Consider the following 22,543-nt stretch of genomic DNA (forward strand, 5'->3'; position numbering starts at 1 on the left):
TCACCTTTATTTCATGTTTTTCGTGTGACGCTTCCTATCAGACAGAACAACACTGTGTTTTTTTCCAGTGTTGTTAAATCATATTATTATTATATATTTGCGGTTATTTGTGTCGTTTATATGGCTGTCGGGGAGGAGACGTGTATTGTATCCCATCCCGTCCTGAACTATCAACAGCGCCGTTGCGCTCGATGCCATCGACGCTCGATTGCTTCTCCGCTCCGCTCTGGGTTCGACTGCCTTTGCCTTTTCAGTTCTCACGTGTGCGAGAAAAACATGGCAGACCCCGCGAAAGACACGCAGGTTGTTCCTGTCAAGAAGAATATAGGTAATTATAACAATATAAGAAGTATTATATAAATTATACATATACAGTGGTAAGTAAAGTGGCAGTAAAACGAGCGTCGAAATGTGTGTTGTCAGAGCTAATGCTCATAGCAGACTGCTGTTGTTGCTAGCCGGCGTTTCCACGCACTTGTTAAGTAAGGGAGAGCAGCGGGAGGAAAGGACAACAATAAGCAGACATAAGATGTTTATCTGTAATGTACACCAACACTGTTGACATATATTGTTCGAAACGCGTGGTTTACGACGTTGTCTGCTCGGCTGTTTTATATTGACTAAAGCTACCTGTCACTTTAGTCATTTTTATTCACAGCTTGCTGATAACACACGTTGTGTATTACCTATAAACTCTAGAAACCAAAACAATGAAAACAGGAATCCCTTGTAGACATGATACTGTGTTGTATCGACGGTGACATGTCAATCATGACGGTTCTTCACATGATTGACATGTGTCACTTCCATTCGACTGCTGATTTCTCCCCTCCCCTCCCCTCCTTAGCGCGTGGGCCACGGCGGGTGATCAATCAAATCCCCGATGACATCCTGCAGGATCCGGAGATAAACGAGGCGATCCGAGCTCTACCTGCAAACTACAACTTTGAAATCCACAAGACAGTATGGCGTGTCAGACAAGCGAACTCCAAGAGAGGTGAGCTTAGTCGACACCCCATTAAGTATAAATATGAATTGGGTATTGCATCGAAGCATTTTCCATATTCTGAATATTTCCAAATCTTAGTTGTGTAGCATCTTATCTCCTTCTGACAAATGCACTTATTGTAAGACGCTTTGGATAACAGTGTCTGCTAAATGCCCTAATCATCATTTAAATATATTTAATGTCTAATGCTAGTGTGCCTGATGAACCCCACTTTTTCCAATGTTATCTGAATGTAGTTTTTGCTGCAACAGCCGAAACACTCTCCCACATTAGAGAATAACAGAGCGTTACGGTTCCTCTTTTAATCCATGGGTATTCCAAACAAGGAGACCTAGGGTGAGCCACAACATTTTAGTTGCTAACACGAGGAACATCACATTACTAACCCTTCAAACACTAAGCATAAGAAACAATGTAGCCATCTTAGCTTGAGAAGATAGTGTTTATTCCTTCAGTCATTAATTAATTCCCTCTGCGTACTTTACTCACTTTATCTCCCTCTCTCTCTCTCGCCCTCCCCTCCATCTCTCCCTCCTCAAGAGCAAATATCTGCTGAGTCACTGTCTACACACACTCTGCTTTGTTCCAGCTGGGTCTCCATAAGCCTTGTGTGTTTATTATACTGGAATCAGAGAATCGGGGTAGAGGATTCTGTAGTCAGTAGGATGTCCTGTCATTGTTTAGAATTATTCCTTTGGTGAGAGCATACATTCTTAGCGTGCTCGGTCCCTGTGTGAGTTGAATAGCTTGCACTGGCAGTTTCAATGCCCTGCCAGTTTTTTTGGAGCTAGTTTTCTTGTTATTGTGAAAAGCATTTTTGCTCTTATCAGTTTGGTACTGTTGCAATGACTGGGGGCCATTCACTGGGGGTTGGAGTTAATGAAGTGCAGAGGGTAGGGAAGATAGCACCGAGCACCATCGGGACATTTGATTCTCCCCTTTAATTTGTGATATAAAACAAGTGCTAGTGCAAGTATAATGTTAAGGGACCTAAAAGGGCTAAAGCTTACAAGCCTTCATAAGCACACATAACCCTAACTGTGCGTTCACACCAAAAGACACATTTTTCGCCTGGTCGCGCTGTCGCAGAAGTTTTTCTGCGCGACAAATCATAATCTGTCGCTGTGCAGTTATGTCAGGCGAACTTTGTTGCGCAGCGAATTTTGTCGCACAACATATTTATTTATATTCTTTATGCCAATTCATTCTCATCAACCATGGCCGAGATAACCACTATTGTGTGTCTTTACCTGTTGTGGAAGAGGGAGAGACGTCGGAATGCCTGTCGTTTATGGGTTGATAATATCATCTGGAGGCGCACACCGCTTTGTGCTCTGATATTATATATAGTATATATTATATTATATAGATATTTATATATTATATATATATATAATATCATAATTTTATATATAGAGCTCCGGGAGTCGCAAACGGCAACAATCACTTTCTCCTCCAAGCTGCGGTTCACTGCGGAGTGCAGGGAACGGTTGGCCCAGCCGGTTGAACGCTGATTGGCTGTTTTACGTTACTTCACCCACATTACCCACAGGGAGTGAATGCTGATTGGCTGTCTCACGCGAATGCCACGGCAAAGTTAAAATATTTCAATTTCAGCAAAACTTGTTGCGCTGCAAATCCTCGTGAACGTGCTCGTCCGTGACAGGGAAAAATGTCGCGCCGTCAATCAAATCTTGTCGCAGGTTTGTGCCGCGACAAATTTCGCCTGACTCTACGTTGACTTTGTATTGAAACGTGTCGCGCCGTCGTGTTTGGTGTGAACACACAGTTACACATTTAAAAGGAGATTACGAGAATGAGATCCATTATCATGGTCTTTATGTTGCATTTAACATTCCTCATTGTAGCAACCAACCTTATTTTGGGTTCCTCCAGGCCAGGGACGCAGGTCTGTGGTGTAATGGGTGTGCAGCCTCACCCAGCCCCAGAGTCCAGTCAGACTGGGCCCGGTGAGGCTCCTTAAGCCAGCCTTCATGACACACTCCCACCGTCATGTAAAACGGATGAATGCTTAATTGAATTTAGTTGATTGAAGTTCAATGATCACGAAACTGGGAGAGGCAACCCTTCAATTAGCAATAATCATGTTTGAAATAATAATGAGTCTTTTTTGACCTTCCTTTTTCAACCGAATAGTCTCACATCCAATAATTATGACTGCATTTTATTCATTCTTGCTTATGAAATGACGATGAATCGTATTAGGGAAAAACGAAGAGTGAACATAACAGAATTAAAGTCTGGTAATATAAGAAGCCAAACAACATACCGAGTCCCAGGGAACCTTGAAACTAAAAGTGGTTCCCAAGAAATAAATTGAAAGACCCTGGCCCAAGAATTTGTTGTCCTCCAAGGTCTTCCCACTGCTGCACGTTCAAAAGATTATACATTATTTTTCATAGATGTCTCCTTGATATGAGGGAAAGGGGATTACTTACCTTTTTATTAAGAGGATTTTTTTATTTCTTCTTCACTTTACTTATTTTTTGTGATTTACATTTGCCGTATTTGACATGAGTCAAATGTGGTTTATTCAATCGGTGGGCGTATTCAAGGACTTGATGTCATTGTGGGGAGGACCTTGTGTGATTGTGGAGAAGGACTTTATGTGATTGGGGGTGTACTCAAGGACTCTGTGATTGTGTGTGAACACATGCGCTGCATCGCATGCTATATGCACTTTTTTATTCACACGGTTAAAAATAAATGACTGTCTTAAAGGCCAAAGCGAAAAAAGAAAAGAAAAGATAATTTGGTTTGTTTTTAGAAAAAAGTTTTTGACACTGCCGTCAAGTAATGGTCTAATTAAATTCCTTGTTTAACTTATTTTTTTAAATCTTTGATATTGCTCTTAATTTGTTTGACACACACACACACACACACACACGAAAACACACACACAAAGATGAAAACACATGCACACACACACACACACACACACACACACACACACACACACACACACACACACACACACACACACACACACACACACACACACACACACACACAGAAACACACACACACACACACACACACAGATGAAAACACACACAGATGAAAACACACACAGATGAAAACACACACACACACACGAAAACACACACACACGAAAACACACACACACACACACACACAGATGAAACACACACACACACACAGATGAAACACACACACACACACACACACACACACACACACACACACACACACACACACACACACACACAGACGAAAACATCCACACACGCGCAGGCAACTAATACCGCACCAAACCTGCATTTGGCTCGCCTTCAGGGAGCAGATGGAGAAAGCTATTTGCCTCTTGTCAGCCACAGCAGCGGCAGTGTACTCGAGAACTTTTCCCTGATAATAAACTTGCCCTTTTGCCAAGTAATGACCTGTCTCTGTCTGTCTGCACAGGCACTCGGCGATCCCTTAACCTTTCATCCGTGCGATGTGTTCTCACTCTCCTCCTCCTCCTCCATTCATCACTCCATCTCACCAGCCATCACTCCGTCCCACCTCCGTCTCTCCCCTCGCACTGTAGCCTTTAGCGTTATCCCCGCCGCTCATTCATTGCTAACTCTGCCCGCCGTCACAACCGTGGAATTGTTTTCCAAGCAAAGCTATGTGGGCGACACCGTATATTTTGTCGTGTGTGTGTGTGTGTGTGTGTGTGTGTGTGTGTGTGTGTGTGTGTGTGTGTGTGTGTGTGTGTGTGTGTGTGTGTGTGTGTGTGTGTGTGTGTGTGTGTGTGTGTGTGTGTGTGTGTGTGTGTGTGTGTGTGTGTGTGCAGAAGCATTGATCCATGTTGTAGCGACGGAGAGTGAGCCAGTGCTTGTTGGTCGGAGAGTGTCGTCGTTTGTTGATTGAAACAAAGCCCGCTGACGCCAGACATGAGGATCAGTTCCATGTGCTGCATTGTGCTGCAAATCCCCCCTCACCATGACCTTGCTCATGCGAGCCCGTTGCAGCGGGAACGGAGCAGGACAATGGCTTCTCAGTGCACCCTCCGCCTCCTGTAACGTTATATAATCCCATTTAGTGTCTGTGAAAACAAGTGTTTTTATTATACTTGTTCACTGAGTACCTTTCATTAGAACGAAGAGCACAATACGGGCCTATAGCTGTGCCAGCGTAAGGACATCCATCTGTTTCCAAGACAACAGCACCGGATACTCAATGGAGTGGTGATCATCCAATGGTTTGATGTGGAGGGAAAGAAGAGAAAATGCCCCTCGCGTTTTTTTTCTTCGAATGAAGGATGCGGCAATCGCTTACCATATCTTCATTTGATATCTATTTAAAATCAAATGGAATTTGGATGTTGAATGCATTCTCTAAATCTGCAGGGAGCACGTCTTTTGAAAAGTTGTATATTTTGCATTATTTACCATTTGCATTGCTACTAACTAATACACGCTATTTCGAAAAAAAAATGTTCTAGTGTTCCACATCCTGCTTTCCCTTAGACTCCTTCCCTGCTGTCATTCTTCTGCTGATCTCAACATCATCATCTATATCTGAGTATGGCAGTGATGGATGGTAGCGGACATGTTTATTTGATGTTGAGAATGTATGATAAATCATGGATTAGCTGACCAGGGAATGACTATCAAATGCATGATCCCGATCCGAGTGTTGAGAGTAGGAGTTCCAGCTGTCATCTGTGTGTGTGTGTGGGTGGAAGGTGGGAGCTAGTGAACGCGTGTATTGATTGTCTATTAGCTCCTCCTGTTGGTAACACATGTTAATGGGCTTCTTCTAAAAGCCCCCTCTTTCCTCGCCACTAAGCTAAATCACTCCGAGTCCATCTTACTCTGATCAGGTGCTTCCTGAGGGAGCAACGCTGTCACCTCATGCCAAACACTTTGTCAACAGTTTGACAGACTTTAAGGCTTGGAACTTCTTGGATTCGGTTTATGACTGATTGTGTACCTGGAAAAAAAAAAAGTGAGTCACAAAGCCGCTGGCAGCGAAAACACAATGGTGGCACAAATGAGCTGCTAATGTGTGAAAATAAAAAACTGGGCAAAGCTAAATTGTTCATCAAAGTGCCCAATCGCCCAGTAAAGAGATATTTTACTGTGGTCAATGGGAAGGGATAGTTTTCTGAAATATTACTCCTGCTGTCTTCCCAGCTAATGGGTGAAAGTGCAGATATCATGCATTACAGCGTGTTCCTTTCCCTTGAGCACAGTTGTGTAACCTTTTCATCTCTCTCTCTCTTTCTCTCCATCTCCCCTTCTCCCCCCTCCCGTTCCTTCCCAGTGGCTCTGCAGCTTCCAGAGGGTCTACAGATGTTTGCCTGTGTCATCGCGGACATCATCGAGAGGTAAGGTCACAGCCTTGCACACAGTTGGCTGGGTGTGTACATTGTGTGTCTACGTTTTATCTGCAGAGAACACCTTGCATATGAGGCCAGGCTGTATGCAGGGATGCACCTTTCCTCAGTGGACAAGGCTGGTGGGGGAAGGCCAAAGAACAGGTGTGCTGATACACGCCTGTTATCGTACGTAACACCCGTGTGATCATAACATCGTAACATCCCTCGTAACATAACATGTAACATTATATCGTCATATTATGAAAATGTTACATCGTAACATTTTTATACACAAGGAACACGCAATTAACATCATTTGAACCATTTATAGTACAGTATTATTAAGTACTCAGTTAGGTAGTTGGGATCGGCAAGTCCCCAGATGTAAGTACTTGTACTTGCTCTGTAAAAAGTGTGCTATGTGCTATGGGGTCTTTGAGTGTTATGAGTACTAGGCAAAAAATAAAAAAAGGGACTTGAAGGACATTGACTGACAGTGACGCAGTGGAGTGGGGTTTATCGGTACAGGTGAGTCGCAGCAGTTTGCAGCTCATCTTCTCCGGTCCACACTCCTCTGTTTGAACATCAACCTGCCCGTGCTCCATGGTAATCACTAAGAGAGCCAGGATCTTATCAGCTGCCTCTGCCCGTATCAAGAGATTCAGTGGGAAACTGGCTGGGGTTGTGTTGGCTGTCACCCCAGCATGTATACCTGCCTCACCGCGTGAAACCTTTTGAAAGAGCACGTAGACATTTGTCTGCGATGCCGTCCAACTGCGCAGGTCCTCGTACACCGCACGTAATTCATCACACGGACAGCAAAAATGCAAAATGCATTAATGTGCTCGACACTTTTATATGCTTTGTGCTTCGTCCCTTATTGCTAAAGAATATATGTGCATCAATAATCTGTAAATGGGAGACAGATACACAACCATAGGGGAAAACAAATGCTCAAGGACACTTTATCAAGTGCAAGAAAATAGCTTCTCCGCTCTGTACTTACATTTTTCTTCCTTGTTGTTTTTCTCGCCACTGGTATTTTTTGCGTTAGGCTGGCCTCGCTCTCTATACGTCTTGCTAATGGCGTGTTTCCACTGGCGGGTGCGGTTTCGGCTCGGTATGAATAGGTGCGGCACGGTTTGCGTTTCCACCGCCAAAAGTGGGCGGGGTCCGCACTTAGCCGTGATTAGCCGTACTGATCTCTCAGTACTCCTCCGTTGGGGTACCAAGACGTCTGAAAGGGTGCCAACAAGTTCAAGCTACACACGCCGTCCATTGATTGGTCAACAGAATCGTCACTTCCGTGCGACAGGGGGATAATAACAAACAAACACAGTACCCGCAAGGTATTTATGGACAACGGCGAAAACTTGAAGAAAATGTTGCGCAAAAGTTTGCCGTCCTTCTTGGACGTCCTACATTGTTGCTCTTTGTTTATTGTGTCGCGTTCTTCTTTTTCCTTGGATCGCCATCTGGCTTAAACCCCGCCCTACCATAAGGGCACTGACGGCGGTGGAAACGCGAGCCGTAACTGAGCTGGCCCAAACCGCACCTTCACTGCTGGGCCAAGGCGTGCCGGGCCTAAGCACTCCCGCCGGTGGAAACGCGCCATAAGTGTTTCTTGTACGAAAAATTGCCACTTTGTTCCCCCCTGTCCTGAGTGCATAGGTGTCTGGTCAATAATAAGCCGATTAGCAGAAGGACCGCAGGATTGATGGAGACTAGAGGAAGCCGTCAGACGGTTCTTCAGGCAGGTAGCAAATCAGATTTGATGTGAAAGGGAACATCACTTCCGGCATTACATGTGTGCAGGGTTTAGAAATATGGAAACTCTCTCTGGGCCCACTCTGGAGGAGTGAAAGGGAAGGGCTGCCTGACGTTTAGTTTCAGTTTGTTTTTTTTCTCCTCCATTTTTACCATCTGTTTGGCCCAATCCATTTCCCTTCTCTTTTGTTCTCGGCCATTATTTCCGTTTACTGTCTTTATCCCTGTAATGTCGCAGAATTTCTTTTAAAGTTTTGGTTTATTGCTTTATCAGCATCCGCACTGTCGGGACTGGAGGCTGCCTCTCGTTTGCTAGCTTTGCTTTATCGCACTGGAAACACCCCTCTTTAAACGCTGTGGGTTACACGGTCCATTCTGGAATCCTCTAAATCTGTGCCACCGCCTCTAATGAGAGCAATTAACGGCTGCTAATTGTGGTTCCTTCTGTCTCATTGCCTGATCTCCCCCTATACCTTAATCTTGTTATTTGTGTCGTTTTTGAATCCCAATTAACGATTGATCGTCCCTAGATTCTAATAAAAGCCCCGGTTTCTTTCTCTTACGTTATTTGCTCCTGCCAAACAGTTTGGAGCTGGCCATTAAGTGGCTTTCCCTTTAGAAATCCCAGCTTTGGCTGCCAATAAGTCTGTTTATTTTTCCCTATTGCACACGTCATCCAAATGGATGTCTTTGGACCTGATCGAAAATGGTGTAGAGGAAAACCACACACTGCTCTGTTTAAATCCCAGTGGAACAGCACTCTGATGTGAATGTCTGTGTGATGCACGCTCAATGTGTCGACACGTTATTCATGCCATGCATACTTTTCATTAAAGGCATTTCTTATTCATTCCTAAATCCGCTCCATAAAACAGGGTAAATGGTAAATGGTCCTCATTTATATAGCGCGTTTATCCAAAGCGCTTTACAGTGTTGACTGACATTCACCCATTCATGCACACATTCACACACCGACGGTGGCGTCAACCACGCAGGGCGACAGCCAGCTCGCCAGGAGCAATTAGGGTGTGGCGTCTTGCTCAGGGACACCATGACACTCAGCTAAGAGGAGCCGGGGATCGAACCGGCAACCTTGCGGTTAGCCAACCCGCTCTACCTCCTGAGCTAATGCCCGCACCATTAGCATAAATCGTTAAATAATTAAATACAATATATACACAATATATTGTGTTTCCCACAGACCAGGTAGCAATGCGTTGTGCCCCCCTGGCGCCGATGGGGGTATCGAGTGTTCATCTGGGTGTATGCAGAGTGTGTGCAGCGGGCAGTGTTTAAACACACACTTTCTGAAGCTGCCATGTTAAATATACACCTGAATGCTTATCAATTGTCAGCGGCTGAGACAATTTTAAAGCTACAAGAAGCATTTGAAATGATTCAGCTCAATCTTAATTCTTTTTAGTAAGTTCTTTAAGAGAAGACAACTAAAAACATTTTTACCAGAACCCTGCCTGGTTTTATTCCTTGCCCCAACTCCATAAATTACAGGGCAGGCCAGTATAATTAGTTTGCTCATACAAATACCTGGACTTTATGTTGGAGGAAGACCTGTCTTTTAAGTTTCATGTTGAGAATTACCCACCAAAATGTATGTTAAAGTTTAGTTTTTACCTGAATTGTTGCCTATTTTAGTGGCAATCTGAAGATTCTGTGACATTCAAGGAATGAATTGCAAAAAACAACTAAAGCTGGAGGTTTTTATTTAAAATACTGAACTCAAGACCTACCTCAACCAATATCAACCTGTTCTTATATTTAACTTTGTTCGTCAAACAAAATAAGTAGTATAATGTAACAAAATAAATATAACATTAAATAAATATGTATAAAAATATATATTAAATACTATAATTACATATAAGAAACTACTAAAGGTACAACAAGGAATCTAACTAAAATAGTGAAACAGCATCAGTAGGCCTATCAGCCTATTAGTATAGTCCTCCAACCAATCAGACCAACGATCGCTTCCCTGCCGTCATAGTGTTAAACCAGCCAATAGTGCGCCAGGTGGAAAAGCCAGCTTGGTGATTGGCTCCAGTAAAAGCGCATCGGAAGCAGAAAGAAATGTGTTGCTCCTCTCCAGACCCTGCTTCAGAGCGAATTCAAATCGCCGGCAGAACGGGCTGGGGGTACCCAGTCTATGTGCATGTATCAGTGATACGCGAGTTGATCCAAATTGAGCAGTGTTTGTCACCAAAAAATATTTTAATGATATTGGGTTCAGGTCGGTTAAAATAAAGATGCCGAATACACTTTTGTAATTTATGGAGTAGGCTATATCATTTTAAAAAGCTTGTGCAAAGATGAAGCACAAGCTTTCCAGGTGCCAACGTAGAGACAACTTTCTTTCTTTTTTCTTAGACCAGATGACTGGCTATCTGATGTAGGTCACCGTTTTATTTAGATTATGTAGCCTATGTTAAGCCTAGGCTATTTGTTGACCTAGTGAACAAAGGTTTCAATTTGCAGAATGTGTGTCCGCTAATAAAGACTTTTCTTAAAATATTCAGATTTTATGCGTGGGAGATAGCATCAATTAGGCATCCCTGTGAGTAACTGCTCAGACCACATTTTATGTAGGCTGGTGGTAAATCATTTTGTATTGTGAAAGCTAAGCTATTATTATAAACTTTTGCATGAATGCTAAAGCGGGATAAAATAGGCTAATGCAATAATGCAGGTTCCTCACGTTAAACTGCTATGAATCAACATTGTAATACTTTGTTTTAAATGCATCTGACTCAGGGATGTCAGTTTTCGTAAGCCAATAAGGCTATGATTAAGCTTATCAAGAGCATGGCCTAAACCTTTTAAAAGGTGTGTGTGTGTGTGTGTGTGTGTGTGTGTGTGTGTGTGTGTGTGTGTGTGTGTGTGTGTGTGTGTGTGTGTGTGTGTGTGTGAATGACAGGGAGAAAGAGTGCTATGTGGAGATGAATAAACGGAACAATATTTATATTTCAAAGTTGCGTTGGGGAAAAAAAAAATGCAGAATCAACTTGTGGCACTCGGTGTTGATTCTGTTGTGCTGCACATTGGTCTATGTATGGGAAACACTGCATAATAATTCCAAGATCACCCTTTACATTGTTATTGTATTTTATTTCTCAACTATCAATTAAATTAATCAAAACATTTATGTTAATCATGCAGCCTTTCAGTTTTTTTCATATTTCCATTATTCCTCACAGTACCTACAGTGCAATTGCAGTATCAGTGACCATAATGGCGTCCTGATTGCAGTGAATGACATTCCGGGCTGCAGTACGTGTCATGAATAAGCATTTCTGCACAGAAAGGATATTGGCAAATCTTATGCTTCGACCAAATCGCCGACCATCAGCAAGGGCTGGTGGAGCATTTGGCAGACCACAAGCACAACTGTTGCTGTTAATGAAAATCCACTCATTGGGCACAGAACGGACCGAAGCGGATCTGGTGGGAGGGGGAGGGTTGTTGGAGAGAGCATGCCAGTGACCTCTTGGAGTCAGCAAGGCATCATACGGTTGACCCGATGTCAGCCTGCTTATGTTCAGTCTCCGAGCCTTCCAATGCTACCACCGCCACAGGATTGTGGTCCATGTGAAAGTGCACACAGAAGGGCTAAGCTGCACACGGAGCGAGGAGATAGAGAATGATAAATTGTAATTAGGGTAAGCTCTTTTTGAATGATTGCCTCGGCGCGCATAGGTCATTTTTCTCTCTTTCTCAGCAATCGTTCTCTCGCTCGTCCACGCACACGGCGTCGCCAAGGTCACCACGGCGTCGCCAAGGTCACCACGCCGTCGTGTATAAACTTCAGGAGTTTGTACAGGGCTCCTCGTGCAGGCACAGTACATCATGAATAACTGTGTTCCTGGAGGTCTGCACTTGTCTCGGCCTGTAGTGGACGTGGTATGATAGTGGCCGGTGGGGTCAGGGTTATCCAACCTCAGCCGACTTTCTCATGGGTTTCAACCACTTAACCCCTGCCGTGCTGAGCAGTGGTCAGTCCAGCGCAGTGCTAGCACCTTCTTTGGACGACTCTTCTCCACATGTTTCTCCTATACAGTAAGCCAGTAAGCGCTGGTTTGACGCGTTTACGTCTGAATGGGAGTGAAGGACGGTAAAGGAGCTGTTGCAGGTCCAGTGACTTGCTCTACTTGCCGAGTTAGACTTCGTAAATTGGGGTTTGCAGAGAATGTTCATGTACGTTTGAATACACTGGGGGCAACGGGGGGAAGGCCTATCCCCAATATAGACAGTGCCAGAACCCCCCCAATGGAGACAGTGCCAGGGACATTCTTCTGAGAGTTTTTGGAAGTTAACAGAAGGGGAAAGAAAGGGAAGTTCTCAAAATAACAGAAGGAATCAGTAACGTCCACAGCCAGGCGTTGATGCATGCCGTGTCGTCTTACCATATGTTTTACCGGCTTTGATGGAGTGCCAGCCGCCGCTGATCGGGCTTTGGATGATACTTTTATAAACATCCTTGCATATTAACCGCTTTTTAAAGCCTCTGTGGAGGGAGACCAAGTGAGAAGAAAACAAGAGTATTTTTGAGTCTGCCACCCAACTCCACCCCGCCAGTGCAGTGCTTGTATTTTAGCCTGTCCTCGGCGCCTCCCTGCCTCAAAACCCCCCCAAGGTCTCCAGGAGAAGCCGGTATGCAGCCTAATCTGGAGAGCTGTTCTCGGATATTAGTCGCTTCAGCCTCGTGGCTGTTTTCACATGCAGGTGCAAAGGACTGCATTTATCAAGGGCAAATCATGAACTGCCAAAGCCCCTTTTGAGAAGGGTATGTTTTGGGTTTTTTCATTCACAAAATGGAAAAGGTTTGCCGTGCCTGAGATTCTGCAGTGCCGTTGCGACACGTTGATGGAATGCCTTGGTACGAGGGAGGAGAGAGTTATGCGAATGAAACAAATGCATATCTGAGATTACCTGGGATTACCTTTTTACTAATATACGTTCTTATTCATTTATTTTATTTTGTGTTCACTCTGTAAAGCGTCTTTGAGTACTTAGAAAAGCTATATATAAATCAACTGTATTATTGTATCATTTTTATATATAATTTTAATGGCTGTTTTGACCAATGCCTTTTTCACTATGTCATGCACAAAGACAGTAGCCATATGCGGGCTTGAGGTCAAATGCCTTTTTTCTTGATAAGAGGGATGCCTGGGGTTGACCATCACTAGCGATTGAACACTCCCTTTTGACATTTATCATAATATCCATGTAATTACCATGTTAATATGAACTCTGGCCCTTAATGTACGCACTTATCGAGAGTCTTATCCTAGCTGTCTCTGTTGTATACGGGAATGGGTTAACCTAGTGATTGTTGGTGCTTGGCACTTGGTTCTATGAACATCCTAACTGGACCAACAGCGATATATTGTTGTTTCTCTTTCGTCTGACAAATGTACTTATTGTAAGTCGCTTTGGATAAATTTGTCTGCTAAATATAAATCCCTGTCATACACAAAGACAGTAGCATATGAGGGCTTAGGTCAATCGCCTTGTGTCTTGACAAGAGGGAATGCCTGGCGTTGTCCACCACTAGCAACTGAACACTCCCATTTGACATTCATCATAATATCCACGTAATTACCACATCAACATGAATTCAACATTAACGCATCTGGAGCCGAGCACGATATATACAATGATCCTACGGTAGCGGGAGACCGTGCCATCACCACAAGACACACCTCCTCACGGCTATTGTACATGGCGCTTGTCCCAATACACACATCGCACACACACATCCGCCCAACCCCTGTCTAAAGACCACCCTGAAACCAGCCACTCGGTACCAGCGCTCCCGGGAGCCCGCTCAGTCCACCAGAATAGATGTGCTCCGTTCTGCGGGGCAGCGGGGCTGAATCATTTCCGAGGCGGCTGCAGCCCACAGCCTGCGCTGGGTAAATGTCAACAGCACCATTAGGAACGAGCTGGCTGGCATGGGCCCACAGTGCCTCCCGCACCGCGCATCGTCACTCGCCTCCCCGCGCCCACATCACAGATGAGCCGTAGGTAGCTGGAGCCCGGGGTGTGAGTGAGTGATTGGGAATACTAGTGTGTGTGTGTGTGTGTGTGTGTGTGTGTGTGTGTGTGTGTGTGTGTGTGTGTGTGTGTGTGTGTGTGTGTGTGTGTGTGTGTGTGTGTGTGTGTGTGTGTCGGGGGGGGGGGGGGGGGTTATTGTGTCTGTGTGTGTGCACATGTCTCGTGGCGTGCCTCTTCCTTCTGTCCTGGTCTCTCTTGCGTAAGGACGTCCCGCTGGGCCCCGGGAGGGTCCGCACAGCCGGCCGCTGACTAACGAGCTGTCCTGTCATGCGCCCCCTTGAACGGCCCCTCGTCATCCAGGACCACCCGCCAACGCTCCCAACGCTCCCGAGCGTACACTTGCTGCCAGATAGATCTCGCTCCGCCAATATTGGCTATTACCGTAACCTTTATTGTCGTTCTTTCATAGTGAGTTACGCAGCTGTCACAGGGGGGGAGACCTGAATCTCTTTCACCTCCTCATTCGGAGTTTGAATTTGTGATAGGTGCCATGCTGAGTTAAAGGAAACACGGTAGTTTACCGATCAGGTGGCATGTTTTCAATACTTCCCTGCATGATTTGATCTAATGATCTAACATACGCTCAGCACGGATGCTGCGTGTTCAACTGCATAACCTTGACTTTAATAATAGACGTTGTGTTGGTTTGTTTGAGGCGCCTAGGACACCGAAATCGTGTGACTCATTCGTGGTTGTCCTTATCCACACCTCATTCCCATTGACTTGTTGTCTAGCTGTAGATTGTTTTAATTACTGTCCCAGGAAACCTGGGTCTGGTTGATAAGCTTTTCTGTGGCATCAAGATTGTCCATGATGAGCACAACATGAAGATTCAAACCAATATTTAATGTGTGTAACCATACGTGTACGTTATGTGGGGATGTAAGGGACATAAATCCATTTTTGGACATTTCAGACATATGTGAGATCAGTCAGCCAGTAAGATGTGCACTGCATTTATATTAAAGGTAGAATTTCTTTAAATCTTGTAATGTATGAGTTATTAACAGAAAGGCCTCAATATTAAAGGACATTATTGCTGGGGGGCAGGAATTTGTCTAAAATGGTGTTTAGCTCCCCTTGGCTCTAAGAAAATTGGATTGAAATCCATTCTCTGAACAAGTGTGAGTGCAAATGAGTAGAAGTGACTTGCTATTACTTTTCAGAATCCAAGCAATGCATGCGGGAAGTTAAAACGTCAGTGGGGTATCGGCCAGAATCCCAGGCACAATGAGAGACATGCATCAGACTGATGATACTTAAGGCTCTTAAGGTTTTGAGCTGGCAGTCATCGTTTCCCCCAAGGGTATGTGGCAGTGATGTTCTTTTGGTTAAAGAATTGGCACTTAGTCACCGGTGGCGGCTCTAAGTCTTTGATACAGAGCCCGAGAGAATTACAGAGATGCCTCGTGACTATCTTGTACCATCTAAATTGTATTTCTCCCTTTTCGACAGACTAGGGATACTGATTTTAATTAGGGATTTTCATGATGAATTATTCATTGATTGATCGCTGTTAAGTATTTAACAGATTACAAATGTGTTGACCGACGCAATGTATTTTTTGTGTGCCATTGGTTAAAAAATGGTTTTGGCTTGTTAGTCAGGAAATGGCAGTAATGGCAGCCCATTTTATATTGTTTTGTTTGGCAGCTCCGTTTGTTGAATATGGACAGGCTAACAATTCCAAACAGCCGTTTCCAACAGAGCTTTATAGCTTTATTATTCAATTAAAGTTTAAATTGATTATGCTTCAGGGGATAATCTTTCACATTGTTTTGATGAAGTTAAACTGAGAAAAAGACTTGTATAAGTATTTTCAAAAGGGTTTTGTATCTTATTAATGGTTAATCGGTTATTGACTAGTAGTATAGAGTAGGGCTAGAACCGAGCGAAAAGACTACAACCAAATGTAAACAGCCCCCCTTTCCGTTTCCGGTCAACGAGCAATGAGTCTTCCAACAGAAATCAATGAGATTTACAAAATGCGATAAACAAAGCTTTCGCCTTTGTCCAGAAATACCTTCCGGGTACTGTGTTTGTTTGTTATCTCCCTGTCGCACGGAAGGGACGATTCTGACGACCAATCAACGGACGGCGTGTGTAGCTCAAACTTGCCGGGACCCTTTCAGGCGTCTCAGTACCTCAACGGAGTAGTACTGTGAGATGAGTACGGCTCAATACGGCTCAATATGGCTCAGTCCGGGTCACGCCCACTTTTGGCGGTGGAAACGCGACCCGTGCCGCACCTTTGCAGACTGAACCGACCCGCACCCTCTGGTGGAAATGCGCCGTTAAGAACAGGTTTGTGCATGCACGTAGCCTGAATGCACTCTCATCTGAAGCAGCCAAGGGCAATTCTAAATGAGCCAAATACCCGAGACCGGACCAATAGTCAAAATTTCGGTGTCAACCACTCTATTTCATCCTAGACAAACAGAAATGGCGCTCAATGTTCAAAATACAGGAATTGTCCTTTAAGGAAATTGCACTAAATTTGCCGCCCTTGTTTTCCAGGGATGTTTTAGGAAATATTTTACTCAAACATTGCTTTTTCCCCATATTTCCTATTCAAATTTGAACGTAACAAATAAGTGAATTCATAGTAGTTTGAGTGTGAACTATGGAATAAACAATCATTAGGGGTAGTTTGGTGTGGTGAGATTAATGTAAACTAAATCATGTCAATTTGTGTTAACCTAGACAACAAACAAAACCAACCTTTCAACACTGGTTTGCAGTGGGGAATAGTTTAGCTAGAAGCCAGTCATTGTATAATTGTAATGCTTCCAGGGATGTTAATTCTGACCATTTTATTCAGTTCATTAACTGTTAACAGATAAGAATAAATGTGCTGAAGAATTGACAAATGTTTTGAACTGTAAAAAGAAGAATACCAATGTTTTATTTTCATTTCAAAGGAGGGCTAGCCCAATTGCATGCTTACCGACAATTGCTACGTTTCCAAAGGTATATTTGAATAGTTATGTGCCCACAGCATTTAAATACAACTGATTATTAATAAGGCTGTAATTACAACCAACTTATGATATCAGCTATGGAAGCACTTGGTTACAATTAGCATATAGCAGGCTAACAGGATATTGATTAACTTACAGTTCTCCCCTTGACAACAAATTTCGACAGCTCGGTCGCCTGCCATTTCTTGAAGTAGCGAACATGGGGATTACCACTGGAGAAACATAATCGCAGTTGAGCAGAAAAAGCTGAAGCTGCTACATGCTACAAGCGAGGATGTAGTTGGCTAAATAACCAAGTTGCACCATAAGAGGAGATCCTCTCTGAAAGTCTGATTTAAAGGTTACAAGCCAAAAAGTAACTTGAAGAAATGAAGAAGTTGTACTAAACTAGAACCAGAATTTTTTAAGTAATGTTATATTGTTCCAATACAAAACAAATTAAGGATACTTGGACTATTCCAATATTATTAAAATTAATATATAGACCTTCATTTTACAGGAGCAATAGCAGCACAAAACGACAGTAGAAAATTATTATGATGATAATGAATGATGATTAATTTTTTTATGTTTATCCAATATTGATCAAGGCAATATCAGATTGTTGTTCGATTGTTAATGGGTCAAAATGACATTGTCGGTTAACAGTGAAACAGTTAATTGTTAACATCCAGAAATGCTACACAAATGTGTAGCAGCCATAAACAAATGTATCTTGTTTATGGCTGCTGGTGTAATACTTGGTGCCTGTGCGACAGTGTTACATGTAATCCTATATGCTGAGGCCTCTAATCTACTGCATTGGTTGGCTGCCTGGTGTGAAACCTTGATTTACTTAATGGCAGGAAGTTATAATTAAAGATAAAGCCTTTTCAGCATAGAAATCACAACCAAAAACACGGTATTGCTAGCTTCTCGCTAATTAACCAGCTTGTTTTTGTACCAAAATTATTATCTATTTGCCTTTTTGAATCATGCTTTTTAATTAAATCCAGTTAGAAACTACAAGCGGCTGAAAAGCAGCTTTGGTGGCTAGTGTTATTTTTGAAACACATAATTGATAACCAGTGCAGGACAGCAATGCTACCAGCATGACATATTTGTTTGAAATATTCTGTCTTTTAACACGCCCAACTGAATACCAAACATGCAAAAATATATTTTTTACTCCTTTTGCCAATTTAGGTCAAATATTTTTCGTTAACGAATCCGGTGAATTTTCCTGAGTTAATGACATTCACCCAGTTTCTTTCGTCTTAGTGGGTGGGTGCCAGATATATTCAGCGCTCAGGGCTCAAGGTTAAAAACCCCACTCCCCTTCTCCCTTTCCCTCTCTTCTCTCCACGATTCCCAACAAGCATAATCACTCTCATTTTGGAGCCCACATTCTCAGACTCATACCCACATAATTGCTCTCACAGAGAGACGTATAATATTATGCACAGCCTGGAACGAATGTCAGGGAGGGGAGGGAATAGGAACACGTGCTGGTGTACATGGAGATGAGCACAGAGCTTTTAAAACATCCTTTCACAGTAATTGTGCTGACATCGATATGGTCCTGAACGTACACAAGCTAGAACCAAGCAATCTGAATTCAGTTCTGAATACCGTCGAAGGTGTCGGGTGAAATTTCTCATTACGGTTCATTTTCTTCCTCGTTCTGCGGCAACATGGGTGACTGCGGTTTCTTTCTCCCCTCGGAGGCTTTAGAAACCCACACGGTGCCCACAGATAGATAATCCCCAGCGAAACCCTTCATTACAAAGTCATATTTGTACCTAGAGATAGACTTATCTCATACAGGCCCCTGGGGAGAGAGGCAGAGAAAAGAGCTGCCGTTTTAGCGTGACCTTCTTAGAGTCGAGGGCACCCGGAAACCTGGGCTCCAATCAGGGCGGGTTTTGTTCTCTTCAAAGAACTTCTGAGCTCCCGGGTTTGAAATATGAGTTTTAATTTGATGAAAGGTTTAAGAAATGGAGTGAAATGCAGAGAGGGGGGTTGAATGACGTAAGTAAGGGAGGCTGACCTCATCCATCTCCACCACAGAAGCCCTTTGCAATCATAACTCCTCAGAGTTGTCTCTTAATTATCCTGGGACACGTGGGAAATAAGCAAGCTTTACGCTTGCTGTCCTATGGCCACGTATGTATCGTCTGATTGGGTCCAAATAGCCTCGACCCAATTAGCAAATTGTTCTTCATTCATTAAAATTGGTCTTGATTGTGTGTAATGGTAAGTATTCAAATCCTCATAATTTTTTCCTCATGGATTTCGGATGAACCCATTTAATGTCATTTTGTTAAGACTAAGCAGGAGGTAAATTATTTTGGTTTCAGCCCACAGACTCCATGGGAGCCAGTTGCTGCAAGGATGTTTTGGTGTTCTTCTCTCTCTTGCCCTTTCCCCACAATGGCATTTAATAAACCCAACATTACGTGTCCCTTTCTGTCCCCAAGACTGATTCTTCTCTTTACACCGGCTCTGAAAAACGCCACCTTTGCAGTGAAGTTTAGATTTTCTGCGATATTCCGGTTCCTAAATTAGATCTCTTCTCGGTCACCAGCCCCAACTTTCACAAGCCATTTTCTCCCCGAACAATATCCCTGTAACACAAGTGTGTAATAACCGTTGAATGCTATCTTTGATTTGCTTAGTCAATTGGCTCGCAGATCTTTAAGGAGTGTTGTGGCGGCTGGCTCAGGAATGAGGCTGGATTTATTTTTGATTTTTTAGAGCTGTTCAGTCCTCCCCTCCCTGCAATAAGGAGAGCCAGGCCAGGGCTTTTTGTTGGTGTGTGCCAGGACAAACAGAGGGGATACATCCCACCGAATTGACAGTAAAGCTGTTGTTTTTGATCTCCCTGGGAGTTAAAGTATTATCTAATGGTATTACACAAAACATCTGTCCGAGGCACCATGATCCCGCCCAATCTGTTTCCAGGCTCGCGCTCTCTGTGTGCCCTCGGCTCACTGCTTAACTAACTGTAAAAGCTATTGTCGGTTGGTCTTTTTTCCATTTTGTTTCCATTGCAAACAGCCTTCAAACAAATATATCACGTTCTCCTGCAGGATGTGTAGGCCAAGCGCTTGTTTTTTTTGCTTCAACCCCCAACGAATAGGGACTTGACTCCCAGCTGAGAGGTTCTGGGTTCGAGACCCGGTCTACAGCCTACCTGAAGTCATCCTTGAGTCTGACTTCTGACCCCTCTTTCTTCTCTTTAATGGCAGGTGTCTGAAGATGTCGCTTTTGATTGAAGGGTCTGCAAAATCAGGAGTTTAGCTAATGGTGAATCAATAAATGAGAAGGGAGATGAGTGAGTTCTTTCAGAGCGAGTGTCAGTGAGAGCGAGATCGACAAAGGAATAGTGGGGGAGGGGGAATGAAAAGGTAGTAGATCACATTAAGCACTACGCCATTTAAATCCTTCTGCCCTTTGGCCATGTACCTTTGGCTGCGGCTACGGTTTTCTGGGGGTATTTTCAGTGTGTGCCTAAATCAGATTAGAGCTATCAGATTTGTTAATATTACCGACCAGCACACAGGTCATCCATCTGATGTCCTCTTCTAACCTTTCCTGCCCCCCCTGCCTCTCTGACATGACCTCTTTAACTCCCAGTTGGCCCTCATTAGAACTGCTTTTTGATAAGAGATTTATTAATAATAACAACATATATATATATATATGGAACGAGCTCCCTGCCGACGTTAGGACGCAGAGTCACTCACCTGTTCAGAGTTCACCTAGACTCTGCACAGCAACCCCGTCCCAGCCCTCCTACTTATTGTATGTTGTTCGTCCTGGCACTTAATGTACACACTTGTATGTTGTTATAGTTCTTAGTTGTGTAGCATCTTATCCTAGCTATCTTGGTTGTATACAGGGAATGGGTTAACCTACGTAGCAATCGTTGGTGCTTTGCACTTGTTTCTATGAACATCCTTACTGTACCGACAGTGATGTATTGTTTGTTTCTTCTGACAAATGTACTTATTGTAAGTCGCTTTGGATAAAAGAGTCTGCTAAATTCCCTAAAGGGAATGCAAATGCAATGCAATGCAAATACTTTACAGGTCTAACCCTGGTGACATTAATGATTCAAATATCCGGTCAGGATGAATATATTTGGTAACGAGGCTGAGTGATCGTCTCAAAACCAGTGGCCTTTCTCTGAGTGAGTCCAGCGTTTCCATTAAGCCTCTGCGCGTTCTGTTGTTACACTTCAGACACTTGAAGCGTCTGGCTGCTTGGACCTTCTGAGATTCTTCTTTCAAGAGAATGAAAGTGTGTGGCTGTCAGACTACAGGGAATCGGGCCCAGCGGTTCCAGTGGTTCATCAATGCCAGTGTCTACTCCTCTTATATGGACTTACAAACACCATGACACTGATGTGTGTTGCTCCAAGCGTACTGTATGAAGACTTAAGTATGCATGTGTCTCAATTCACTGTGATGCACATAGGGGCGCTTTTGTGTTTTATTTAAAGCCTTTTTCGCCACAATTGTCTTTTCTGTTCTATATTTTAATCCTTCCCTCTTCTCCCTTGCATTGTATGCATGTTTGTGAGAGGGAGGGGGAGAGAGGGAGAGATTTAAAATATAACTATCATCGCAGAGACAAACCGCCTGCCACATATGTTTTGTGGAGTGTCAGTCCTCAGGGAGACCCACGCAAGGGCAGTGCTGCTTCATGAGTAGCCACTCTGTGGATGCCAAGCCTCTCTCTGCCTCTCTCACGCTCTCCCTGCACCTCTCTCTCTCTCTATCGCTCTCTCTCTGCCTCTCTCACGCTCTCCCTGCACCTCTCTCTCTCTCTCTCGCTCTCTCTCTGCCTCTCATGCTCTCCCTGCACCTCTCTCTCTTGCTCTCTCTCTGCCTCTCTCCCTGCCTCTCTCCCTGCCTCTCTCTCTCTGCCTCTCCCACTCTGCCTTTCTCTCTCGCTGCCTCTCTCCCTCCCTCTCCCTTCCTCACCCTCTCTCTCCAAGCCTCTTTCTCTCTCCCAGCCTCTCTCTCTGCCTCACCCTCTCTCTCTCTCCCTACCTCTTTACCTCTCTGCCTGCCTCTTTCACTCTCACTTTCTCTCTGGATCTCTCACCCTCTCCCTGCCTCTCTCGCTCTCACTCTCTCTCGCCCTCTCTGCTGTCTCAGCCGTTTTAGGACCAGGACGGAGTGAGTCTCACTGGTGTTGACTGCAGCTCTGTATGGATGGTTAACCCACTATATGGCAAGATGCAGTTAGAGTGCCAAGACATCCATCACCTCACTTCACAGTGGTCCTTATTGGAAGGACAGCTTTGGCTCCAAGGCAGGGCAGAGAAACCATAGCACCCCCTCACTGCCCCCTCGCTGCTTGTTAGTGTAA

At 44.0% G+C, this 22,543-nt stretch overlaps 1 protein-coding gene across 1 annotated transcript in view; it reads left to right on the top strand.

The window, feature by feature from the left end:
• Positions 1 to 276: 276 nt before the first annotated feature.
• The window catches only part of dph1 (diphthamide biosynthesis 1), a gene marked incomplete at its 5' end in the record, with an annotated part of 51,996 nt that continues 29,729 nt past the window's right edge, over positions 277 to 22,543 (top strand). Inside the window, 3 exon segments of the mRNA XM_084466507.1 lie at positions 277 to 328; positions 848 to 997; positions 6,305 to 6,368. Of these exon segments, the coding sequence (XP_084322633.1) occupies positions 277 to 328; positions 848 to 997; positions 6,305 to 6,368 (266 nt within the window).

The sequence above is a fragment of the Micromesistius poutassou genome (genome assembly GCF_964030765.1).
Source record: "Micromesistius poutassou genome assembly, chromosome: 4".
In the NCBI taxonomy this organism is placed as follows: domain Eukaryota; kingdom Metazoa; phylum Chordata; class Actinopteri; order Gadiformes; family Gadidae; genus Micromesistius; species Micromesistius poutassou.